This window comes from Megascapheus bottae, chromosome 31 (genome assembly GCF_031878675.1).
Source record: "Megascapheus bottae isolate mThoBot1 chromosome 31, mThoBot2.hap1, whole genome shotgun sequence".
Taxonomy (NCBI): Eukaryota; Metazoa; Chordata; class Mammalia; order Rodentia; family Geomyidae; genus Megascapheus; species Megascapheus bottae.
In genome coordinates, this window is record NC_143539.1 from 6,074,693 (window position 1) to 6,100,824 (window position 26,132).

General features: G+C 55.6%; 1 protein-coding gene across 1 annotated transcript; it reads left to right on the forward strand.

The window, feature by feature from the left end:
- Positions 1–3,352: 3,352 nt before the first annotated feature.
- Ltbp4 (latent transforming growth factor beta binding protein 4) lies at positions 3,353–24,889 on the forward strand. The gene is made up of 30 exons (XM_090322306.1): positions 3,353–3,617; positions 6,751–6,942; positions 7,075–7,322; positions 7,400–7,502; positions 8,653–8,721; positions 8,810–8,932; positions 9,121–9,285; positions 9,850–9,999; positions 10,078–10,257; positions 11,017–11,148; positions 11,244–11,369; positions 12,079–12,204; positions 12,556–12,798; positions 13,340–13,465; positions 13,552–13,671; positions 14,351–14,479; positions 14,742–14,867; positions 15,160–15,282; positions 15,621–15,752; positions 16,809–16,940; positions 17,025–17,150; positions 18,284–18,430; positions 19,147–19,413; positions 19,914–19,985; positions 20,239–20,367; positions 20,560–20,706; positions 21,767–21,919; positions 22,722–23,102; positions 23,473–23,625; positions 24,348–24,889. Exons 1-30 carry the CDS (start codon positions 3,377–3,379, stop codon positions 24,500–24,502), a joined length of 4,716 nt encoding a protein of 1,571 aa, XP_090178432.1. The 5' UTR covers positions 3,353–3,376; the 3' UTR covers positions 24,503–24,889.
- Positions 24,890–26,132: the final 1,243 nt, after the last annotated feature.

Genomic DNA, 26,132 nt, shown 5'->3' on the forward strand with positions numbered 1-26,132 from the left:
GAATGTCCATAGAAATCTTTATTTTTATTATTTTTTAAAATTTTTTGTGGGTCATGGGGCTTGAACTCTGGGCCTGGGTGCTGTCCCTGAGCTCTTCAGCTCAAGGCTACCAACCTTGAACCACAGCACCACTTCCTGCTTTCTAATTAATTGACAGTAAGAGTCTCCGAACTTCAATGCATGGGCTGGCTTTGAACTTAGATCCTCAGACCTGGGATCTGGGATCTGAGGATCTAGGTTCAAAGCCAGCCCAGGAACAAAAGTCTGAGAGGTACTTATCTCCAATGAACCACCAGAAAACTGGAAGTGGTGCTGTTGCTCAAATGGTAGAGTGTTAGCCTTGAGCTGAAGAGCTCAGGGTACATCCCCCAGGTGCAGAGTTCAAGGCCTGTAACTGACATATGTGTGTGTGTATGTGTGTGTTTGTATATGTGTGTGTATGTGTGTGTGTGTGTGTGTGTCCTGTAGCAAAGCCTTAACTATTAAATTGATTTCATAAGATCACATAAAAGTAACATAGCAAAACAGAGCTGGTGGCTCATACTTGTAATCCTAGCTGGTCAGGATGCTGAGATTGTGGTTTGAAATCAAGCCTGGGCAGGAAAGTTTTTGAGATTCTAATTTCCATAAGCTATGCAGTGGCTCAAATGGTAGAGCACTAGCCTTAATCAAAAGAAGCTTAGAGGGGCCAGGAGTTTGGCCTAGTGGTAGAGTGCTTGCCTAGCATGCATGAAGACCCGGGTTCAATTCCTCAGTACCACATACGTAGCAAAAAGCCAGAAGTGGTGCTGTGGCTCAAGTGGTAGAGCCCTAGCCTTGAGAAAATCCAGGGACTGTGCTCAGGCCCTGAGCTCAAGCCCAGGACTGGAAAAAAAAAGAAATAAAGTGCACAAAAGAAGCTTAGAGACAGTACCCAGGCCCAGGACTGGGGAATGGGGGTAACTTTGCTTTGACCTTTATTCTTCTATTATATAAGCCTCCCATGTCAGGATGGGGAAACTGAGGTATGCAGAGAGTTGTTGTTTGTTTGGTTGGTTGGTTTTTTTGGTCAGTCCTGGGCCTGAGCATAGTCCGTGGGCTTTCTCAAGGCTAGAACTCTGCCACTTGACCCACAGCAACATGTCTGGCCTTTTCTATTTATGGGGTACCGAGGAATCCAAGCTGGGTCTTCATGTATGCTAGGCAAGCACTCTACCACTAGGCCAAACTCCAGACCTGGAGATTTTTTTTAATGCAAGTTTGTTAAATGCTTCTTTCCAGATTCTTCAAACCTTGAGTTCCCCTCCCTCCCTCCCTCCCTGTCTTGCTCTGGGGGAAATTCTGAGTTTAGGGGACCCTATTCTTCTCCCCTATATTTTTTATAGCATTGCTTCTTGCCGCTGCTGCTTAAACCAGACACCTAGGAGAGGCCGTTGTACCCGAGGTGGGTTCTTCCTGATGGGGTATGGTAGGGGTGAAATGGCTAAGTGCTGGGGGCTCCATTCCTCAGCTTTATTCTAGTGGGAGAATGAAATGTACTGGGGAGGTGGGTCCTTCTTCACTTAGTCCCTGGCTGTCTATGAAGCCTCCTGCAGGGTCCGAAGCTGCTCACCTGAAGAGTGCACAGGCGTCTGGCAGTGCCACACCCCAGCACCTCCAGTGCCAAGCCCAAGCCCCAGTGCCAGCACAAGCAAGAGACAGGTGTCCCTCAACTGGCAGCCACTGACGTAAGCGTGTGGTCATCTCCCTATTTGGGTCTTTGGGGGACACATTCCCCCCCTTCTCTTCTCACAACGGGCCTGTGTCAGTATTTCTATTTCTCTTTCCCAGCCTAGCTGAGATTCTTCAGTGTGTTTCTGTCTCCTTGCTTCTCTTTCTGCCTTTCCTTCTAAGCTATCTAAAGAAACCTGCGGCCTGTTCACTGTAAAAGAGCCTAGAAATGGGGTGAGGTTGGGGGGGTTGGTTTGGGAGGCCCTTTCCTTGAAGGGGTGAGGTGTCAAGCTTGAGTGCCACCCAGCTCTTTCTCTGCCTTGTCCCACCCAGGCTACAGGAGGCCCGAGCCTTGTTGAAACGAAGGAGGCCAGGAGCACTACTGAAAAAGAGGCCCCCACCGCCTGCTCATTCGGGCCAGGCCCGGGGTAAGAACATCCGCTTTTCCTCCGTCTGGGGGGTGGGGGTGGGGGTTCCGGGTCTGATAAAACCGTCTGGTTCCCACGGTCCAGCTGCCGCCTACAGGCCACCCCTCCCCATTGTAGCTCAGGGCCGTCCCCCGCCCCCCAGGACTCGGCCACCTCTAGGGACCCCTGCCTCCGGCTGTGAGAGGTGAGCTCGGGACAGGACTAGACGCAGGCCAGAGGTCCTGACCCATCGGGGTGGGGCCGGGAAGCCAGGCGTCCAGGCTCCTGCAGCAGAAGGCAGGGAGGGAGGTGGCCCATTGGCCAGCAGAGAATGAAGCTAAAACCAGCCCAGACAACAAAAGTGATTGTGCGGGTCGGCGCCTGCCCCCTGGAACTGAATGCCCAGGATTGTAGGGGCACGCAGGCGTTTTTTTTCTCTACCCCAGCCTGACCCTCCCCTGCCCTGCCCTGCCTCTCCCCGGACTAGAACACCATCTAGACTCAACCATCCTCAAAAGTCCCCCTTCTGCTGTGGCCGTCAGCCCAGATGTGTCCCCTCCTTCCTAAAGCCTTCCAGATGTGGGCCCAGCGCCAGCTGCAAGGACCCCCGCCCACAGCCTCCCTCAGTCCATCCCTTCTTCCCTGTATCCATTCTGACTTTCTCTCACCAGGTGTGTGAGTGGAAGGGGAGGGGGTCTTGGCTCGATGCAGCGACGTCTTCAAGTGTGCCCCCTTTCCAGCCTTCCCTCCAGGACCCAGACAATTCCTTCAGGTGTTCTGGTGCCAAGACCCTTCTCCCCCTGGGCTGTGTTACCTGGCTGCTCAGATATGGCACAGTAGCTACCTGTCTAGACAATCAACCCCAGGCAGATCAGCCTTTCGGCTGGCTTCCCAAATGTGAGCCCCCCCTCCCCACTTCACTGATTTTAATGAATTTCCGCTAAATGGATTTAAGTCTAAAGGGGAGGGGGGGAGGAAGTTCTTCCACCCTCACCTGTCGCTTCCCGGGTGCACCCCTGCGGGCTCCTTCCACTTGTTGGAGTGCAGGGTGGGGGTGCGGAGGGGGCGCCCCCCTTCCTCCTGCGCGCCTAGGGCCCAGCCTTCGCGCCTCTGGCTAAGCGCCCAGCCCCACGCGCCCCTGCGCGGCCGCCGGGGAGGGAGTGGTGGGGAGGGGGGGCCTGGGCGGGGGCGCGGCCGCCCTCCCCCGCGGGCGGGCAGGCCGGCAGGCGGGCGGGCGCGGCCGGGCCCCTCGGGCGGGCTCGGGCGGCGGAGCTGCAGCCATGGCGGGCGGCGCGCGGCTGCTCTGGGTGTCACTCCTGGTGCTGCTCGGGCCCCAAGCGGGGCAGGGCCGGCCCCGAGAGCGGCTCCGCGTGCGCTTCACCCCGGCCGTGTGCGGCCTGCGCTGCGTCCACGGGCCCAGCGGCTCCCACTGCACCCCGATCTGCGCGCCCCGCAACGCCACCAGCGTGGACAGCGGCGCGCCCGGCGGGGCGGCCCCGGGGGGATCCGGCTTCCGCGCCTGTGAGTGCGGGGAGGGGGGCTGTGATGCTGCCAACGGAGGGGGGGGTGCCCCGAGGGAGAAGAACCCCAGGAGATTGGGGCGGGGGAGACAAAATCCTGCTGGGAGAGGGGAGCCCAGATTTCATGTGCATTGGCGCTGAGGAACGGGGAGAGTTAATGCTTAGGGGTAGTTGAAGCGAAGAAGGGGTTCACACTGCTAGTTCGGGGTGTGGGTCCTCAGGATCTGGATTTCACAAGCAGTGTGAGGTCTCGGGGACCAGTGTTGTCCCACGTGAGGGGGCTGGGGCCGGCTTTCGTGCCTTTGAGTCAAAAGCGAGAGCGTCAGAACTTTTGGGAAGGAAATGAACTTGGAGTCTATGTAATCGGTCCCCAGGGAGCCAAGGGAACACTTTTTTTTTTAGGGCTGTGTGGAGAGGGGGGGGAGGGGGGGCTCCCACTTTGGCCGGGAGGGATTAAGGTCGACCTGGAGAAGAGGAGTTGGGATGAGGAGAGCCAAGAGGAAGGGGGTCGCAGAGAGAGGTGGGGGTGAGCAAGATGTCCCTGCAGGACCGGAGTTACAGGGGGTCCCACGTGCTTCAGAAATCCAGACAGGAGGCCTGGGGAAGGGGCGCCCCCTGGGGGGCAGAGGAGAAGAGTATGCACCAGTCAAGGGGAGCCTTCCAGGGGTGGGGGTTCAGGTGAGGTGGGAGAGACTGCAGCCACCTGTTGTTCCAGAGTATGGAGGTGGGCAGGCTATAGGGATGTGGACTTCTCCCTGCCTCTCATCCCTCAGGTCCTCTGGAGTGGGGAGTGGGGCCTCTGGCGCCGAGAACTCGCCCAGCCTGGCCTCTAGCCAGCCTAACCCGGCCCGTTGTGAGCTCATCTCCCGCCTGAGCCCCCGCCCGCTGCCACTCCCTCTCTCCTCCCCTTCCTCCCTCCTTCCTTCCTTCACTCCCTCCTGGCCCAGCCCCTACTTGCCCGTGCCAGGCGCCGTGCCCAGGAGGGTGCCAAGCCCCTGGAGGCACAAGGAGGGGCATGTGGAAGGAAGGCTGACCTCAACAGGACCCTGGTGTCCTCATCTCATCTAACAGAATGCTCCAGCCTGGGCATCTTTCAGGGAATTGAGGCTGGCAGTCTACACACAGGCCCAAGATAAGGCAGAGAAGGACCTTCTGAGGCAAGGAAGTGCCTCTGGGTCTGGCTGGCTTCCAGGATTTCCATCTGAGACCCTTCCCATTTGGAATCTTGCTTCTTAGTGAAGCAGGATTAGCAAAGCTTCTAGGCCTTGCTACTCAAGGGCTCCCCCCCCCCACACTACAATATTTGGAATCCAGATCTGTTTCTCCTAACTAGGGGACCCCAGAGTTTCTGCCTGTGGATCCAGAGCTGCCTCCACACCCCTGCTAATAGACTCCTGAGAAGAACTCCTCCAGCCAAGTTCCCTCCCAGTCTTTTAAAGTAATTCCCCAACACTGTGGCCCTCCCCAGAGAATGCTAATATTGTCCCTTGACCACTTTTCCCATTTCCAGGAGAAACCTGAGATTTCAAGCTCTATGTAATGATAATTCCCCTCCCCAATTGAGAAGCCCACAAAGGGGTCACATTTCCTCAGACTTCCAAGGGAACACCCCAGTCCCATCAGAGATCCCTAATTCCTGCCTCTCCAAGTCCAGCTGACTCCTTTCCCAGAAACCAAATCACATATATCTTCAGAGAACGTCAGAGTTAGTCTTTTTTTTTTTCCAGTCCTGGGACTTGAACTCAGGGCCTGAGCACTGTCTTTGGGCTTTCTCAAGGCTAGAGCTCTACCACTTGAGCCACAGCACCACTTCTGGCTTTTTTCTATGTATGTGGTACTGAGGTATCAAACCTCCGTCTTAATGCATGCTAGACAAGCACTCTACCACTAGGCCACACTCCCAGCCCCCAGAGTTAGTCTTGATAGGTGGATTTTCCCAAGACTCCAGATTCATGTTTCCCCCCCTCCTTCCCCAGACAGCCATTAGGCAAATCAAAAGACTTTGGTGGGGGGTTGAGAGATAAAGGGGTTTCTGCAGTATCTTAGGGTCCCAGACAGTGAAGGTTCTTAGGTGCTGGAAACTTCCATTTCTCCATCCAAACTTGCTCTGATTGTCCTGATTTCTAGGTAACTCTCTTAGATCCTCAGTTTCCTCTGAATTTGCCTTCTCTGTTCTAGAAACTTTCAGCTGTCTTTGAACCCTAAAGTACAGGGAATCTAGCTGATCTGTCCCCTGACCCTTCTAAATTGAGGTGGCCGTTCCTGTGCTTTTTTCTCTACAGTTGGTGGCTCACAATCCCAACATGCCTCTCTGGACCGCCCTGGCTGTCTGCCGACCCTCCTTCCCCTCGGCACAGCTGTCTCCAGCTGTTTTCAGGGAAGGAAAAGAAGGAGGGGTGCCCTCATTAGACACATCCAATCCCCCCTTTGGCTCTGTGGTTCCAGGGCTCCCCAAGGGTCGGGAATGTGGGGACACCGCCCTGGCCCAGCCGCACCCCTCTCTTTTGTTTATCCCGCGGTACAGCTGGCAGTGCCCCGCCCAGAGGTGGCCAGGGGCCCAGCGAGGGCGCGCAGAGGGGAGAGGAGGCGCGTTCCCGCTGGTTGTCCCAGCCTGTGTGCTAGTGGAGGGGGGACTGGATGGATGGAGATTGTGGGGTTGGGCAGGGCATGAAGGAGGGAAAATCGGGGTAGGGACGAGCGGTAAAAGGTGATGAGGAAGGGGCGCTAGGCCTGTGGGCGTGGCCAAGCCGGTGGGCGTGGCCCACCACCAAAGGCAGAGGCGAGCCAGTGGGCGGGGCTCGTGATGGGTGGGCGGGGCCTGTTCAGTGGGCGTGGTTGGAACCCCTTGTTCTCGCAGAAAATGGGTTTTGCTGAAATAGGGAGAAAGCAGGTGTCGGGACCGCGCGCCGGAAGAAGGCGTGGCGAGCCCACTGAAGTAGGTGAGGCCGCATCCTAAAGGGCCGAACCACTGCCTCCGGCGCAGGCCAACCACCGGAGCTGGGGCTGTCTCCCTCTAGATACTTGGACGGCCTATTTGCAACGCTGAAGCCTCAGCTTGGGGTGCGTGGGCCTGAGGGGCACCTGCCATGCGTGGGCGCCGACCTCGCATGTCCTCGATTCCTCCCCGCCCGCAGTCCTGTGCCCTTTGATCTGTCACAACGGCGGGGTGTGCGTGAAGCCGGACCGCTGCCTCTGTCCTCCGGACTTCGCCGGCAAGTTCTGCCAGTTGCATGCCTCAGGAGCCCGGCCCCCCGCCCCCGCCATGCCAGGCATCACCCGCTCGGTGTACACCATGCCTCTGGCCAACCACCGCGACGACGAACACGGTAAGGCGGGCATGGCCCACAGTCCCCGTCCCTGTTGTCTGACCTCCGCCTTGGTGGCATTCCCCCCCCCACCCACAGCTCTAGCCCTCCCCCCTCGTAGACGTGCCTTTGCCCACCCCGCCCTCTCTGCAGGCGTGGCGTCCATGGTGAGCGTGCACGTGGAGCACCCGCAGGAGGCGTCGGTGGTGGTCCACCAGGTCGAGCGAGTGTCGGGCCCTTGGGAAGAGGCGGATCCGGAGGCGGTGGCCCGGGCCGCGGCGGCGGCGCGGGCGGAGGCGGCTGCGCCCTACACGGTGCTGGCTCAGAGCGCCCCCCGCGAGGACGGCTACTCGGACGCCTCGGGCTTCGGATACTGCTTTCGGGAGCTGCGTCGAGGCGAAGTGAGAGGAGGCCCGTGGGGAGGGGCCCGGAGCGTTCGGTCCGGTGGGGACGCGCTCACCCGACGCTTCCCCAACAGTGTGCATCGCCGCTGCCCGGGCTCCGAACTCAGGATATCTGCTGCCGCGGGGAAGGCGTGGCCTGGGGCGTTCACGACTGTCAGCCGTGCTCCGAGCACCTGGGTGAGCTCAGGGTCGTCTCCCCCCAGGTGTTGGAAGCCCCAGTAACTTTCCTTACTGTGCCCATAGGTGAATCTGCTTCACAGATTCTAGTTAGGCTAGAGTTTTTTAAAATCATTTTTTAGTCTACATCTGCAAATTTCTTTTGGTGCTTTTTTTTTGTGTGTGTGCCAGTTTTAGGGCTTGAACTCAGGGCCAGGGCACTGTCCTTTAGGGTTTTCAAGGGTAAAGTGCTCTACCACTTGAGCCACAGCAAAAATTCTGGCTTTTTTTCTGTGTGTGGTACTGAGGAATTGAACCCAGGGCTTTGTGCATGCTAGGCAAGCACTTTACCACTAAGGCACATTCCCTGACTTTGGTGCCTTTCTTTTGGGGCTTCAACTCAGTTCCTTAGCTCGGTCCCGTAGCTTTTTCAGCCAGTGCCAGTGCCCTACTACTTGAGCCATAGTTCCACATCTGGCATTTCGGTGGTTGATTGGCAATAAGAGTCTCAGATTGGCTGCAAACATGGCTTAGTTGCAGTATGCTTGACTAACATGCATGAGGCTCTGGGTTTGATTCCTCACTACCACATGAGCCAAAATAATAACTGGAAGGAAAAAACCAACCCTCACAGACTTCCCTGCCTGAGGTTGGCTTTGAGTTGTTATCTTCAGATCTCGGCCCCCTGAGTAGCCAAGATGACTGACAGGTGTGAACAACTAGCCCTGGGCTCTACACCATTTTCTGACTTTAGCCATTGGGTTCTCAACTTGATTTTTTTTTTTTTTTGTCCATTGTGGGGCTTGAACTCTGGGCCTGGGCATTGTCCCTGAGCTCTTCAGCTCAAGGCTAGTGCTCTACCACTTGAGCCACAGCACCAGTTCTGGTTTTCTGGTGGTTAATTGGAGATAAGAGTATCTCAGACTTTTGTGCCTGGGCTGGCTTTGAACCTCGATCCTCAGATCTCCACCTCCTGAGTAGCTAGGATGACAGGCATGAGCACTGGTGCCCAGCTCCCAACTTGCTTTTGCACCTTGTTGCCATCCATGAGCTTTGAGAGCCTCCCGAGTGAGGGTTCGCAGACCCCACACCACTTTATCCCTACCCATCCCATCTTTGTTCTGCGCTCACTAATTTCTCCTCTCTGTCCACCTCAACTTCCTCTCCATAGGGAACAGAGTGGGTGGCTCCGATGGACCTTGCCCCACCGGCTTTGAGAGGGTTAATGGATCCTGTGTAGGTGAGGCAGAGCTTGGTTCTCTGGTGGGGGGGTAGAAGTAGAAATCACGTGGCCCCTTCCACGGCGACTTTTCTCCCAACCCACGCAGATGTGGACGAGTGTGCGAGCGGAGGGCGCTGCCAGCACGGGGAATGTGCCAACACGCGCGGCGGGTACACGTGCGTGTGTCCCGACGGCTTCCTGCTGGATTCATCTCGCAGCAGCTGCATCTGTGAGCTGCCAGGAGAGGGGCTCTGCCCTCAGACCACGTCCCCAGCCATTCCCGGCTTGTCTTAAGCCCTCCCCCACCCAAATTCTGCCCTCGACCCCACCAACCTTTCCCCCGCCTCCCCAGTGTCTCAGTCGAACCCCACTGACTCCCCACCCTGCCCTAAGCCAAGGCTCTCCCCCTTCTTCCAGCCCAACACGTCATCTCAGAGGCCAAGGGGCCCTGCTTCCGCGTCCTCCGAGATGGCGGCTGCTCGCTGCCCATTCTGCGCAACATCACCAAACAGATCTGCTGCTGTAGCCGTGTGGGCAAAGCCTGGGGTCGAGGCTGCCAGCTCTGCCCACCTTTCGGCTCGGGTGAGTGCCTTCCCTCGGTTGCCAGGAACCACACAGGCTCCGTCTAAGCTCCTCCTCCCTCCGAGACTTGGAGCACTCCAGCTCCCAAGGGCCCGGGCTTGGCCACGCCCCCAAGGCGTTGGGATCCGCTTGATTGGCTGGAGACTTCATCCTTAGCCACACCCACCCCTGCGGCTTTCCACCTTAAAGTTAGTCTGTGTCCTGAGCAATCTCACACACATTCCTGGCTCCTGAGAGGTGCAACTCTGTCCAGGAGCTTTAGTCAGAGCCCCAACTCTGCAGACACCACCTTCAGTTCAGGCACCCTAAGAAGGCCTACCACAGAACTGCTTCTGGCCCCCCAACTCACCCTTACAGCCCTCCAACCAGATTCTAAGTCCTGGTCCCTGTCATCATGCCAAATGGGTAAAAACTTCACTAGCTTCATCTTTAGTCTTGTAGACTTTTAGGACACCAGCGCAACCCAGCATCCAAGCAAAATTCCTGGCACACTCTCTCAGGCCAAGGCACTCCTGTCCACGCCCCTTCGCTTCCTTCCCTTTCCTCTCCCTGTCTTGTGCCCAGAGGGTTTTCGTGAGATCTGCCCCGCTGGACCTGGCTACCACTACTCAGCCTCTGACCTCCGATACAACACCAGACCCCTGGCTCAGGAACCACCTCGAGTATCTCTCAGTCAGCCACGTGTCCCACCGGCCACCCCTCAGCCACCTGCAGGTGAGCTGGTTCTGGGAGGTGGGGGAGGACATTGATTTCAAATTCAGTCCCCCCTCCCTAATACCTTTTCCTTACCAGGCTTTCTGCCCACTCATCGCCCAGAACCTCGCCCTCAGCCTCGGCCTCAGCCTCGACCTGAGCCCCGCCCAGATGCCCGCCCCGCATCCCGCCCTGAGTCTCGACCTGAGTCCAGACCTAGCCCTGAATTTCCTCTGCCCAGCATCCCTGCCTGGACTGGCCCCGAGATTCCTGAACCAGGTGAGGTAGAGAATGGAGAGTATTGATGGCAGGGTAGATTCTAGAGGGAAGAAGATGCCAGGGGAGATCAAAATTAGGTAAGGGACTGGTAGGAAGAGATAAGAATGTGTGTAGGGGGCTGGGAGTTTGGCATAGTGGTAGAGTGCTTGCCTAGCATGCATGAAGTCCTGGGTTTGATTCCTGGTGCCACATATACAGAAAAAGCCAGAAGGGTTGCTGTGGTTCAAGTGGTAGAGCTCTAGCCATGAGAAAGCTCAAGGACTGTGCCAAGACTCTGAGTTCAAATCTAAGGACTGGGGATCGGGGGAGAAAAAATGGGGACAAAAACATGAGAATGGGTATCAATGTGTGAGAAGTAATGCACCTTCTATCTGGCAAATATAACTGTAACCCCTCTATACATTACAATAAAAAAAATCCAAGGACTGGCAAAAGTAAATAATGTGTGGAGGGTTATATGGTAATTAGATCCTGGGATGGCATAGGAATTGGGCTCAATTCTCTGTTAGTTGAGAGAAAATGAGGACTGTGAGGCTTCAAGGTTTCAAAGAGATGCCTCTGACATATTCACCAGATAGAGAGCTATGGAGAGTAGATTCTGGCAGATCAAATGCAGATACTTCAAGGTTAAGAGTAAGATTCTCCTCTAAGACTGGACTTGGGGAGGAGAGTTCCATAAAGGTGTTGTAGGTGAACTTGAGCGAATTCAGATCAGAATTGGAACTTGGCTGACTGGACCCCCTCTCTGTCTTTCCCCAGGTCCCTCCTCTGGCGTGTGTCAGCGCAACCCTCAGGTGTGTGGCCCAGGCAGATGCATATCCCGGCCTGGTGGCCACACTTGCGCCTGCGACTCGGGTTTCCGCTTGAGCCCCCAGGGTACCCGCTGTATCGGTGAGCTGGGCCGAGCTGGTGGTCGGGCTGTGGGTGCTGGGGATGGGGTGGGGCTCTGCCCATCACCTGATGACCCTCCCTTTCCATGCCCTCAGACTTGGATGAATGTCGCCGCGTACCCCCTCCTTGTGCTCCGGGGCGCTGCGAGAACACACCAGGCAGCTTCCGCTGTGTGTGCAGCCCGGGTTTCCGAGCCAGCCCGAGGGCTACGGAGTGCCTGGGTGAGAAAGTTATCAGCCAGGCTCCAGGTCCCACCATTGCCTGGCTCTGGTCCCTGATCTCACCAGAGCTGTGACCCTCCTTTCCTTCCTCACCCTGGCCCAGCCCTAGTACTGTCCTGTCTCACCCCGGCCAGCCTCAGCCCCCTCCTTTAGATCAACTCTAGGCCTCTTTTTGGCTCCACCCCTGCCCTACCCCCTCTCCCCAATCTGGCCAATCTTTTCCTGGCGGTTGGCCTCTACTGTAGCCTAGCATTCTTTCCAACCTGGCCCTGGCTCCGCTCTTCTGTTGTCCCCTCCCCTTCTCCATCTCTGACTAGCTTCTTCCATAAGCCCCGCCTCTGTAAAGCGCACGATTTCCCCCTCTCGCATCAGATCCCCATCTCAAACTGCCCTTCTTTCTCTATCCCTGCTCCTGCTTCCCCCTCCTTTTTTTTTTTTTTTTTTTTTAATCCAAGCTCCCCCCCATTCCCCTCTCCAAATTGCCCCCTCTCACGATCCTCCTAACCGGGACAGCCGCCCTTGTCTGGCCTCCCAGGCCGTCCCACTTTCTAGCCCTGCCCAAAGCTCCGCCCCCAATTTGGCTCCACCTATTGGCTTCCCTGTCCCGCTGACCGCGCCCACGGACTCCGCCCCCACGCGGGTGGCCACGCCCCCTCCGGGCTCTCCGGGGATTGCGCCCCACTCCCCAGTCACGCCGTTCTGCCCACAGATGTGGACGAGTGCCACCGCGTGCCGCCGCCGTGCGATCGCGGGCGCTGCGAGAACACACCCGGCAGCTTCCTGTGTGTGTGTCCCGCCGGGTACCAGGCTGCCCCTCACGGAGCCAGCTGCCAGGGTGAGAGGGGCTGAAGGGAAGGGGTTACAGAGGAAAGGAAGCTTCTAGCAGAGATGAGGGTTGGAGAGTGGATAATTGAGAAGAAGTGAGGGTGGCTTGATGAGAACTCCAGGCCAGGGAATCAGACCCAAGGTGTCTGGACTATAGAGTGACCTGGGCAGGAGATGCCAAGTAACGGGATACAGAAAGGCTGAATTCGAGGATGGACAATTAGAATGCCAGGGACAGGCAGGGAGGGGGTATGATGCAGAGTGGGAAGTCAGGTTGAGGGTCAGGGAAGCCAAGTGGAGCCTCAGGAATAAAGGAGCAAGTGATCCCTGGTCCTCTTGTCCCCACCTCACCACCCCACAGATGTGGATGAGTGCACCCAGAGCCCGGGACTCTGTGGCCGTGGGGTCTGTGAGAACCTGCCCGGCTCTTTCCGCTGTGCTTGCCCGCCTGGCTTCCGGGGTTCGACATGTGAGGAGGATGTGGATGAGTGTGCGCAGGAGCCACCACCCTGCGGGCCAGGCCGCTGTGACAACACCGCTGGCTCCTTCCACTGTGCCTGCCCTGCTGGCTTCCGCTCCCGAGGACCAGGGGCTCCCTGCCAAGGTGAGGGTGCTGCGTCCTGCAGCAACCCTGCTTGTAAGAGCTATGTGACTAGGGGAGGAGGGGGGCAGAGACCAAGGCCAGGGACACTGATAGAGTGGGGAGGATCTCACTAACAAAGAGGCAAAGGAGGGTGATAAGGAGGAGGTAGCATAGTCTGAGAGCCTATAACATGGGCAAATAATGGTTTCATCTTCAGGCACCAAAGACTCATGCCTGTCATCCTAGCTACTCAAGAGGCTGAGATCTGAGGGTCAAGGTTCAAAGCCAGCCAAGACAAGAAAGTTCCTGAGACTTTTTATCTCCAATTAACCGGCACAAGGCCAACATTGGATGCATAGCTCAAGTGGCAAAATGCTAGAATTGAGGGGAAAAGGTCGCAAATTCAAGCTCCAGTACATCACACTACACACACACACACACACACACACACACACACACACGGTTTCATCTTCCTGGGAGGCTGCCTCAGGCTGGAAAGGTAGATGGAGATGGAAGTTGCCTAGATCCCTTTCCCAGATTAACTGGCTCCTCTCTGCCCCAGATGTGGATGAATGCGCCCAGAGCCCTTCACCCTGTGCCTATGGGCGGTGTGAGAACACAGAAGGCAGTTTCCAGTGCATCTGCCCCACAGGCTTCCAACCCAACGCTGCTGGCTCCGAGTGCGAGGGTGAGGCCGGGGAGGGAGGGAGGAGTGTGGACAGGGGACGGGTTGTCTGGTGGCTCCTTCAAGGCAACCTCTCCCCTGCTCCACAGATGTGGATGAGTGTGAGAACCACCTGGCCTGTCCTGGGCAGGAGTGTGTGAACTCACCTGGCTCCTTCCAGTGCAGGGCCTGCCCTGCTGGCCATCTTCTGCTTCGAGGCAGATGCACTGGTAAGACCATGACCCCTGACCCCAGATCATCACCCCCAGACTGACCACAAGCGTGACCTGACCCCTTACTTTCTAACCTGGACCTTACTCCTCTTACCCAGACAACAACTCCTGTGACTCTATATCTGACCAGGCCACAATCCCTGAATCTGTCCTTGAATCTATCATAACTCTTACCTTGAGTCTATCTTGAATCTGTCCATTTATCTACCTACCTACCTGACGAGGAGCCTCCATCTTTGTGTCAGTTTGGGGGCTTATACTCAGGGCTTTGGCACTGTCCCTTAGCTTTTCCCACTCAAGGCTCAAGGCCATAGCACTGTCCTTGGGCTTTGTCAAGGCAAGAGCTCTACCACTTGAGCCTCAGCACCACTTCTCGCTTTTTTCTATGTATGTGGTACCAAGGAATTGAACCCAGGTCTTCATGCATGCTAGGCAAGCACTCTACCACTAGGCCAAACTCCTGACCCTTGAGCCATACAGTTCTATGTCATGTGTTTTGCTGGTTAATTAGAGAAGAACCTTCACAGACTTTCCTGCTGGGGTTGGGTTTGAACCACAGTCCTCAGATCTCAGCCTCCTGAGTAGTTAAGATTACAGGCCTGAGCCCACTGGTGCCCGTCTGGTCCATGAATCTAAAGGTGACTCGACTCCCTGACTGTGACATTTGACCCCACAGATGTGGATGAGTGTAGTTCAGGAGCATCCTGTGGTCTCCATGGCCACTGTACCAACACAGAAGGCTCCTTCCGCTGCAGTTGTGCACCGGGTTACCGGGTGCCATCTGGTCGACCTGGACCCTGTGCTGGTGAGTGGGAAGATGACCCTGGGCCTGAGTTAGGGCCAGTGTACCTGAATGAGCAGGAGTCAGAGAAGTGGAAACTGGATAGAGAGTCTGTGTGTGGGGGGACATCAGTATTTAGATGGGACTTGTGGGTAGAGCTACAACCTTGGTGGGCAGAGATGCAACCGTGTGGTGGGTGTGGGCACATAATTGTGGAGGTGGGGCTGTATCGTTGTGGGTGGGTCTTAGGTACAATGGGCCAGCTTCCCTCTTTGCCCTACCCTAGACATAAACGAGTGTCTGGAGGGTGACTTCTGCTTCCCCCATGGCGAGTGTCTCAACACTGATGGCTCCTTTGCCTGCACTTGTGCCCCTGGTTACCGGCCTGGACCTCGGGGAGCATCTTGCCTTGGTGGGTACCCTGAAAAAGTGGAAGAAGGTAGAATAGGTACTCTACATAATAAAGAGTTTTTAATTTTTATTTTGAGGGTAGGGGATGTCTCCTTGCAACAGGGAGGGAGGACTTCCAAGAGTGTCTAGGAGAATAGGAGGGAGTCTGGGTAGTGCTTGGAAAGGATCTCCCCTAAGCCCTGGGGGGGCAGGTTTGGGGGGAGGGATGGGGCCTAGGAGAGCAGTGGAGGGGTGTGGCTTGGGGTGTTAGTGGAGGAAGGAGGTGAGCCCGGGGTTGGGACACCGCCCTGCAGATGTGGACGAGTGCAGTGAGGAGGACCTTTGCCAGAGTGGCGTCTGTACCAACACCGACGGCTCCTTTGAGTGCACCTGCCCTCCGGGACACCGCACAGGCCCAGACCTGGCCTCCTGCCTGGGTGAGGTGACCCCAAAGCTCCCCTTCCTTGGTCTCCCACCTCTGCCATCCCCTCACCGGCTCCCCCTGCCTCCTGGATCTCTGTGTGATGGATGCTGGCACTGGAGACTTGTGGGGAGGGGGAGGGTTGCAACTCAGCGGGTGGGGACACATGTGTATGGGCGTGGCCACACCAACACAGGACAGTGACTTGAATTAATTAGGGGGCGGGCTTAGGTTTGATGGGCAGACCCAGCCACCCCATCTCTTTTCTACTTCCCCTCTAATCTTCTGTCTACCCCCCAACATCCCCTGCCCACGCTGCATCCCCCAAACTGACCTCCATGCCTCCCTCCTCAGACATTGACGAATGTCGAGAACAGGGCCCAGCCCTCTGCGGGTCCCAGCGCTGTGAGAACTCCCCCGGCTCTTACCGCTGTGTCCGGGACTGCGATCCTGGCTACCACACTGGCCCCGAGGGCACCTGTGACGGTGAGACAGGCCCACCACTCCATCTGCTTCCTTGGTGACCAGAAGGAACACCCTGTCATGTGGTCCTGGAGGAAAGCACCCTCCCACTAACTCTATCTTTCCCCTCCCTCTGTGTCCTTGGTCGGAGAAGATACTTACCATGGCCCCCTGGACAAGCCAAGAATCACCTACCTAAAAGAGAACTACTGAGGCAGGAGACTGGGGAGGAGGGTGGTTAGGATGGTCTGTGGGTTAACATTTTCTAGAACTTAGCGAACAAAATATTTGTGGGCTACCTTGGGCTCTCTGCTTGCTAAACCTCAATTAGTGTCACTAGATCTCATGTATCCATTCCAAAAGAACTTATTAAGTACCTAGTTTGTGCCAGATACTGACGCCACAAACAGGGAGGGAGTCAGGTGAAAATCTTCGTTCTCACAGAGCTCACATTTGGGGTGCCTCCCCCCCTCCCCCGCAAAGGAAATAAGGTCAGGATTCATAATGAGTATTATAGGGTCCATGGGGTCAGGCATGATTCTATGTCTTTTGTTTTGTTTTGTTGCCAGTCCTAAGTCTTGAACTCAGGGCCTGAGCACTGTCCTTGGACTTTCTCAAGGCTAGAGCTCTACCACTTGGTACTACCTTGGTATGAGGTACCAAGGAAATGAACCCATGTCTTTGGGCATGCTAGGCAAGCACTCTATCACTAGGCCAAACTCCTGGCCTTTTTCTTATGAGGCTACTGTGGCTTGAACTCAGGAACTGGACATTGGTCCTTTAACATTTTCCCTGTGTGGAAAAGTAGCAATAGGAGCGCTTCAGTGAAATAAAAGGGGGAGTAATGCAGATTGCTGGAAGGAGGGTATACCTGACAGAGAGAATAGCAAGTGCAAAGGACCTGAAGTAGATCCTGTTTGAAAAATGGCAGTGTTCTGGGCACTTGTTCATCTCTGATGCTCAGATTCCTAGAATACCAGATTCCCTGCAACTTCTTAGTTATGGGAAGTGGAGGTGGCAATGGGAGCCCATAAATTCAGGCCCTGAGCTCACTTCTCTCTTCTCTTCTTTCTCTTGAAGACGTGGACGAATGCCAGGAATACGGCTCTGCGATCTGCGGAGCTCAGCGTTGTGAGAACACTCCTGGCTCTTACCGCTGTGTACCAGCCTGTGACCCTGGGTATCAGCCCACCCCAGGAGGCGGCTGCCAGGGTGGGTGTTCCCCACGCAGTGAGGGATGTGTGGGAGGTGGAGGCGGAAGGTGTGCGGGTGCCCTGACTTCTTTGATGGTTGCAGATGTGGACGAATGCCGGAACCGGTCCTTCTGTGGTGCTCATGCAGTATGCCAGAACCTACCTGGTTCCTTCCAGTGCCTCTGTGACCAGGGATACGAGGGGGCAAGGGACGGGCGTCACTGCGTGGGTACGGGTCTCCTGGGGGTGGCTGGGGTCGCAGGATAGGAAAGAGCTGGTTTGTCAGTTCATGTGTGTGTGTACTGTGTCTGTATGTGCTGGTCCTGGGGCTTGAACTCAGGGCCTGGGTGCTGTCCCTGAGGTTTTTCACTCAAGGCTGGTGGTCTACCACTGGAGTCCCAGTGCTTTATTAGAGATCAGAGTCTCACAGACTTTCCTGCCTGGACTGAGTCTAAACTGCAGGCTTTAGATCTCAATCTTCTCAATAGCTAGGATTAAAGATATGAGTCACCAGCGCCTCGCTAATTCTTTTTTTTGGTTAGTTGTTGGACTTGAACTCTGGGCCTGGACGTTGTTCCTGAGCTTTTTAGCACAAGGCTACCACCTTACCCCTTGAGAACCACTTCCAGTTTTCTAGTGGTTAATTGGAGATAAGAATCTCACGGACTTTAGTGCCCAGGCTGGCTTTGAACTGCAATCCTCAGATCTCAGCCTCCTGAATAGCTAGGATGACAGGCGTGAGCCAACGTGACCAGCTCTATTTTCTTTATTGTGCCTGATTTCTTTCATGTCTGCCAGTGGATTCATATAATTGTTTTGGACAGATTCTATAATTAGACTGCAGGCCTTGATACATGAACCCCTTGAATTCGTCAGCATTTGTGCATAACATTAACTAAAATTCAGTATATGTAAGGAATCTTTTCATTTGAGGTCTAATTTATAACAAAGTGCATGGCTCTTTTTGGTGGTACTGGTGTTTGAATTCTGGGCCTTTGGTGTTTGCTAGGCAGATTCTACTATTTTGCCACTATTTTTTTTCTGGTGTATATGTGTGCATGTGTGTTTGTGTGGGTGTGTATGTGTGTTGGTCCTGGGGCTTGAACTCAGATCTGGGTGGTGTCCCTGAGCTTTTCTTTACTCAAGGCTAAAGCTCTACCATTTGATCTACCCTTCTACTTACTGCATAAGCATGCTGGAGGCCTGGCTCAAGTGTGAAGCACCTGCCTAGCAAATATGAGGTCCTGAGTGTCCCATCCATCTCTAGTACCAGAAAAAAAATCTTTTTTGTTATAGTAGAGAGTTCATATTTTCAGACTTTGGGAAATTACAGATATGTGTGTTCCTGTCTCCTGGTTACAGATGTGAACGAGTGTGAAACACTGCAGGGTGTGTGTGGAGCTGCCTTGTGTGAAAATGTGGAAGGCTCCTTCCTGTGTGTCTGCCCTAGTAGTCCTGAGGAGTTTGACCCCATGACTGGACGCTGTGTCCCTCCTCGGACTTCTGCTGGTGAGAATGGTTTGTTTATTTGTTTAGCTGGTGGCTGCAGGCCCTGTAGGAAAGCGATGTGGCCTGACCAGCCCTGATATGGACAGCTGCCACTAGCCAAGTGCTGTTGTTTTCCACAGCAACAACAAAAAAAATTCAGATTGTGTGGGCTGCCAAGGGTATAGGACTCTCTCAGGAGCTCCACATCCTGGCCCAGATTCTGCCAAGTTCCTGCATTCGAGAGGTGTTCACAGAGTGTTTAATGTGTTCAGACTTTATTGTGGCCGCTAGGGACTCAGTCATGTCCCTGATTTCCAACCTTGAGGCCTCAAAATCCAACAGAAAGCTAGGTAATGGTGGATCACATTTGTCATCCCAACACTAGAGAAATTGAGGCAGGAAATCAGAAAGATCCAGGCCAGACTAGACTCCACAATCAGACGCTGTCTCAAATAACAACAAAAGAGACTCGGAACAGCCAGTGACTCATGTCTGTCATCTTAGCTAATGAAGAGGCAGAGATCTGAGAACCAAGGTTCACAGCCAACTCAAGCAGACAAATCTAAGTGACTCTCAGCTCTAGTTAACCATCAAAAAGTGGGAGTGGAAGTATGGCTTAGGTGGTAGATCGAGGGACATAACCAAGTAAAGAGCATGAGGTCTGGAAATCAACCCCTAGTACTGATCTAACTCCTGCCCCCCCTCCCCCCCCCCGCCTTTTTTCTCTCTCTCTGTAGGCACATTTCCAGGCTCACAACCCCAGGCACCTGCCAGTCCTGGTCTGCCTGCCAGGCCGCCCCCTCCATCTGCACCACGACGGCCCAGCCCACCTAGACAGGGTCCTGTGAGCAGTGAGCGACGGGAGTGCTACTTTGACACCGCAGCCCCAGATGCATGTGACAACATCCTGGCTCGGAACGTGACGTGGCAGGAGTGCTGCTGTACCGTGGGCGAGGGCTGGGGTAGCGGATGCCGCATCCAGCAATGCCCGGGCACTGAGACAGGTGGGAACAGGGTGAGGGTTTGGGTAGAACTAGAGGATCATGGAACCTGGGGCAGAGGTTACAGGAGGACATGAGACTGAACTATCAGCACCACAGGTGGGTGGGGGGCACAGAGCTGTGAGGTGGGCACTGGCAGGCATGGGCCTGAGGACTCAGGCCAAGGACAAAAGCAGAAAGCCAGGTTTTGCTGCTCACAACTATAATCCTAGCTACTCAGGAGGCTGAGATCTGAGGATCAAAGTTCAAAGCCAGCCCAGGCAGAAAAGTCTGTGTTGAACCTCTTACCTTTCATGAACCAACAAAAAAAGGGCCAGAAGTGAAGGTGTGGTTTGAGTGGTAGATGGGAAAAAGCCAAGCAAGGTCCTGAGATCAAGTCTCAGTAGCAACACACACACACACACACACACACACACACACACACACACACACACACACCCCAAGCAGAAGTGAGCCCTGGGCCCAGGACAGGGTCCTGGGCTTAGCCTTGTCTCTTTGTGTAGCTGAGTACCAGTCCCTGTGTCCCCACGGTCGTGGCTACCTGGCCTCCAGTGGAGATCTGAGCCTTTGGCGAGGTGAGGCCAGACTTCAGCCCCCACCCGCCTTCTGTATCCTGACCCACCCTTGGCCCTGTCTCCATCTCTTCCTGTTTTCTTTTCTCTCTGGATTTCCTGATCTCTGTCTCCATTTTTTTTTTTCTTTCTAGCCCCTGTGTCTCTTGAGATTCTCTCCATCCTCCCCCTTCATTCCAGCAGTCACACCCTCCTTTCATCCTGCCCCTGCCCCCCTACCCTGGCAGGGCTCCATCTCTCTCCACCCTTCCTGCAGATGTGGATGAATGCCAGCTCTTCCGGGACCAGGTGTGCAAGAGCGGTGTGTGTGTGAACACCGCCCCAGGCTATTCGTGCTATTGTAGCAACGGTTACTACTACCATGCACAGCGGCTGGAATGCGTTGGTGAGGGTCTCACCGCCATCCTCCGGCCCCTGCTCCGTCTCCCCCCACAACTGTCCAGTCACAGCGGGGAAAGCCTTCTTGGAGTCTATACTCCATCCATCACACTGTCAAGGGCCTAGGGGAGTGAAACGGGAAGGGCTGCCACTTAACAACCCCCCTCCTCCATTGCTTCCTCCTGCATTGCTTTGCTAGACAACGACGAGTGCGCAGACGAGGAGCCGGCGTGTGAGGGTGGCCGCTGCGTCAACACGGTGGGCTCCTATCACTGCACCTGTGAGCCCCCACTGGTGCTGGACGGCTCCCGGCGCCGCTGCGTGTCCAATGAGAGCCAGAGTCTCGGTAACCCCGCCCCTATCCCCACCCCCACAGGCTAAACCCCGCCCACGGACCCACCCACCCCTCCTTGGGCTCACCTCTGGGTCATACCCTCAATATGGCCACGCCTTCGTGCGGCCACGCCCCCTGCAGAGGCCACGCCCACTCGGGCCCCAGTGTCTTCCTTGTCATGGAGGGGGCAGCTGACCTGGTGGTTTTGGAGATTTTAGGGGCACTCTTCTACTCATTTGTTGCGTACCCACACTCATTGAATCCCCTCTTGTGTCCCCTTGTTTTGAGATAGTCTCCTCCCCCCATCTAGTTGAGACTGGCATCACATTCCTGACACTCCTGCCTTCTGATTTCCCATCAAATGTTTGATCCCACGGTGCTGGGATTACAGGCACCTGCCTGCACCAAGGGCTAGCTTTCCTTTTGCACACTGGGTAGATAGCTCCTAATAGGGTGGAATTTTGTTCTATTCTGTTTTTTTTTTTGTTTTTTTTGCCAGTCCTGGGCTTGAGCTGAGGGCCTGAGCACTGTCCTTGGACTTTTCTCAAGGCTAGAGCTCTACCACTTGCGCATCAGCACCATTTCCAGCTTTTTTCTATGTATGTGGTACTGAGGAATCAAACCTGGGTCTTCGTGCATGCTAGGCAAGCACTCTACCACTAGGCCAAACTCCCAGTCCCTATTCTGGTTTGTTTGGTTTTTTTTTGGGGGGGGGCAGTGCTTGAGGGTTGAACTCTCTACTTCTTTTTTCTCCCCTCTGTTGTCTTGGACACTGACTCTGGATGTGTTTATATCTCTTTAGGTGTTTTCTTTCTCTACTTCCCCCACTCCCCCTCCCCTGTACACTTCTGACCCACGTCTTTTTACCCTTCAGCCCAAATGCTCTTCTCTGATTTCCTGTTCCTGAACATCTTTCATCTCTGTGACTTCAGTCAGACATTTCCCATGGGGTGCCAGGCATGGTGGTACATGCCTAAAATCCCAGCACTCAGGGCTTTAGCAGGGAGGGGACTCAGCCTTTGGGAGGATCTGAGGACCAGTCCTTCCTGATGCATGCTGTCACTGCCCACAGATGACAATCTGGGAGTGTGCTGGCAGGAAGTAGGGCCTGACCTCGTGTGCAGTCGGCCTCGGCTGGACCGTCAGGCCACTTACACGGAGTGTTGCTGTCTGTATGGTGAAGCCTGGGGCATGGACTGTGCCCTCTGCCCTGCCCAGGACTCAGGTACTGCCTGTCCAGGCCTTTGGATTGCCCAGCATTACAATCCCAGGTCCCCCCAAACCTGGCATCTTAACCCATGTCATAGCTTGTTTCCAGATCTTTGGTCCCAAAGTCACATTTCAGTTTTAATTTTAGTTTTGGTACTGGGGTTTGAACTCAGGTCATTGTCCTTACGAGGCAAGAGCTCTACCACTGAGCCATGCCTCCAGCCCTAAGTCACATTCTAACGACTTCCAATTACAACAGAGATTTAAGGGCTGTGTTCCTGGATCCTCTCACTCCAGCACCATAAACCCCAAGTCTCCTCTGCTGTATCCTCAACTTCTCAAATGCCAGTGGTCCAGACCCTACAGCATGGTCACAGACCTGGTGCTCAAGATGCCAACACACAGCCCCTGGAGATCTGAGATGCCCCCCTAATCCTCAGCCTTAGAGACGGGAGTCCCCAAAAACTCTAGTCCTGAGTCCTTCGATGTCTCTGTCCCAGGCCACCTGGAAAAGGCCCTGGGAGGCCCTGGCCAGGTTCCATAAAACACCTTCATTTTGTTCACATGCCTTGACTCTTAGTTGTGGTCTGCAGGCCCTCTGAACCCCAAGGATCAGTACTCTGACTCTCAATGGTAGCCTCAGACCCATAATCCTGCCCCCCTCCATTGAGCCCTTCAAGCCCCTCCCACTGCAGGCTTCTCCCAAGGTCTTCCCCCATCCTCTCTGGTCTCTCTTCCCAGCAGGGGTGGTGGGGTGCATGGGGAATGGGGTTACCCTGCACCTGAGTGCCAATTATGTGCTGGCTTGCTCTTCACAGATGACTTCGAGGCCCTGTGCAATGTGCTGCGCCCCCCTGCCTACGGCCCCCCGCGGCCAGGTGGCTTTGGACTCCCCTATGAGTATGGCCCAGACATAGGCTCACCCTACCAGGGCCTCCCCTATGGGCCAGAGTTGTACCCACCCCCTGTGCTGCCCTATGACCCCTACCCACCTCCACCTGGCCCCTTTGCACGTCGCGAGGCCCCTTACGGGGCTCCCCCCTTCGACATGCCCGACTTTGAGGATGATGGTGGCCCTTATGGCGATTCCGAGGCCCCTGAGCCACCTGGGCCAGGCACTGGCTGGTCCTATCGGTCCCGGGACACGCGTGGTTCCTTCCCAGAGCCTGAGGAGTCTTCAGAAGCTGGAGGCTATACTGGTGAGTGACAGGCTGGCTCAAGCCAGGCGAGACAGAGCACAGAGAGGTACGAGGACCAAGAGCACGAAGGCTGGATTTGGGAAAATAGTCAGTTGGATGCTCTGGCTCATGCTTGTCTGGAAAGCTAGCTGCTCAGAACGCTGAGACCCAGGTCTGTGGTTCAAAGTCAGCCCGGGCAGGAAAGTCCAATTAACCACCCCAAAGTTGGAAGTGGAGCTGTGGCTCAAGTAGTGGAACGCCAGCCTTGAACACACAACCTAAGGGGCTGCACCAAGGACTTGAGTTCAAGCCCCAGGACCAGCACCAAATAAAGGAATGAATGGCTAAGTGAAGACATAAAGTAGAAATCCCCTGTCCTTGTCCCCTCCAGGCGCCCTATCTGAGCGATATGAGGGGCTGGAGGCGGAGGACTGCGGAATTCTGGACGGCTGTGCCCATGGCCGCTGTGTGCGGGTCCCAGAGGGTTTCACTTGTGACTGTTTCGATGGCTACCGCCTGGACATAGCCCGCATGGCCTGCCTTGGTAAGGAGCCGGGAAGGGAGAGGAAGAAAGCTGGGGCCAGAAGTAGGAGGAGTCAGGGGCTCTGGGAAAAGGAGGTAAGGCCAGCCTGGAGGGAGTCATTCTTGCTTGAGGTTGGGGCTTGGATGAAGAAGGGGTTGTGTGTTAGTGCGAGGAAGGCAGGGCTGGACCACACAGCCTGGGAAACCTGACTTCTTACGACTGCCCGTGCCATCTGGGTCAATGGCATGAGCTCTTTGGAAAGCATCAGTCTTCCCCATCTGTAAAACAGCTGTCTATCTAGTTTAGACAGGGGTCAAGCTAAGTAGTTACCAAAAAAACAAAAGCTGAGGAAGCTGGGTGTTTGGTGGTTCATGCTATAGAATCCTGGGTACTCACGAGGCTGAGATCAGAGGGTCTCCGGGTTCGAAGCCAGTCTGGGCAGCAAAACCCTCATGACTCTCTTGTCTGCAATGAACTGGCCACAATCAGGCAGCAGTGGTAGAGCGCCTGCCTCGGGCAAAGAAGACTCTAGAGTTCAACCCACGACTGCTCTATGGGGAGGGGTGGAGAACCAAACCTCAGTAGTCTGGGCCTAGTCCAACCCTGATGCCCGGGCCTGGAGCGGGGCCACCGGCCTGCTGGGCTCACGTCTGAGCTCCTGGGTCCCCTGGGTGCAGGACCGGCCAGGCAAGCTTCGGGGTCCCCAGGCCCGAGTGGCCATGGTCCTTCTGTCCCCTCCGCAGACATCGACGAGTGCGATGAGATGGAGGCGGCCTCCCCGCTCTGCGTCAACGCGCGCTGCGTCAACACCGACGGCTCCTTCCGCTGTGTCTGCCGTCCCGGATTTGCACCCACGCACCAGCCGCACCACTGTGCGCCTGCGCGGCCCAGGGCCTGAGCCGGCGCGTCCTCCACCCCCATCCCCGACCCCCTTCCCCCCCCCCCCCGCCGCCCAGTGCGCCTGCGCAGCCCGTGGCGGGCGCGCGCCCCCGCCGCTGCCTGACCAGTGCGCCTGCGCACGGTGCCCTTCGCCTGAGCACGGGCCATCGACCACCCGCCCAGGGCGCCTGCGCGGCCCCCAGGCTTGAGCGGGCCACCAGCTGCTCAGCGAGCCTGCGCTGTCTGAGGCCTGGGCGTGCACCTGCTGCCAGCTGCAATTCAGGATGCACAGATAATGTACAGACACGAGTCGGCCCCTGCATTCCAGCCCTTCCCACAGCTCCCCGGATCTGCCGTCCCTCGGTCCCCTTTTATAAAATCTTCCATTAAAATCACCTATTTTGTACCTCTTGTTCCTGCTTGCCTTTATTTCTCCTCCTCCTCCTGCTTATCCTTCCCCTCTCTCTTTTTTTTTATCCCTCCTGCAAGAATGAGGTTCTGCGTTCAAATCCCTAGTACTGCTGGGAGCAGGCTGGTGGCTCACACCTGAGGATCATGGTTCAAAGCCAGCCCAGGCAGGAAAGGTCCGTGAGACATTTAGTTTCATGAACCAACAAAACGTCAGAAGTGGAGGTGTGGCTCAAGTGATGAGTTGCGGGCTTTAGGGAAAAAGCCCAGGCACTGAGTTCAAATCCCAGGATTGGCCTGCATGCACTGTGGCCCTCTCCAGGACTCCCCATGAATGCCATTTCTCAAGAAAGGGATGAAGAAATCCCTTTACAGAACTCCAGGGGAGGGTGGCGTGGGGATTGAGGACACAGTGCCACATGTGTCAGTCCACTGCTAAGACACTCCTAGAAGAACAGAGCACAGATGTGGCAGGCAATTTCTAAACATTTCCACTCTTCCCTGGAAGTTCCTGTGGGCATCTCCTTCCTGGATCTCTCCAATCACCTGGCTGTACAAATGTCACAGAAGCAGAGGACAAGCAGGGGTGACACACAGGGCTGCAAAGTTTTGTCAGATTTCAGCCTCTGGGAGTGGGGTGGGCAGCTCGCTGTCTGCGGAGGCCTGGGATTTGCACAAAGCATTGAAATTTCCTCCCGTGTCCCCTGCATTAGGCCCCAGCCCTGGCCTTGGGTTTTTTTTTTTTTTTTGGCAGCACTGTCTGGGATCTACCAGTTCAGCTCTGGAATGTCCAAAGAGAAATAGTCCAGCCGGTCACTGGGCCCATCCACCGGACAAGTGCCTCAGCGTCCCCTGGTGGTCACCATGCACTGGTGCAGCCCCCAAGCTGGGTACACCCCCTCAGTGGCCAATATGCTATCCCTCATTGGTAGTGGCTCAGGCCTGCCATCCCAGCGATTCAGGGAACTAAGATCTGAGGATCATGGTTCAAAGCCATCCGGGTCAGGAAAGTCCTTGAGGATCTTATCTCCAGTTAGCCAGCAAAAAGCCAGGAGTGGAAATATGGCACAAGTGGTACAGCACCAGCCTTTGAGTTAAAAAGCTTACAAGCAAACCGGGCACAGTGGCTCACGACTGTAATCCTAGCTACTCAGGAGGCTGAGATCTGAGGATCAAGGTTCAAAGCCAGCCTGTGTGTAAAACTTTTATCTCCAATTAAACCACTAGAAAATGGGAAGTGG

Bases quoted from the DNA above. Each gene is read 5' to 3' on its own strand.
- Ltbp4 (XM_090322306.1), top strand. From the start codon at position 3,377: ATGGCGGGCGGCGCGCGGCTGCTCTGGGTGTCACTCCTGGTGCTGCTC. The intron at 8,722-8,809 runs GTGAGGCAGAGC...CAACCCACGCAG, and splicing joins GGTTAATGGATCCTGTGTAG to ATGTGGACGAGTGTGCGAGC. The intron at 15,283-15,620 runs GTGAGGTGACCC...CTCCCTCCTCAG, and splicing joins AGACCTGGCCTCCTGCCTGG to ACATTGACGAATGTCGAGAA.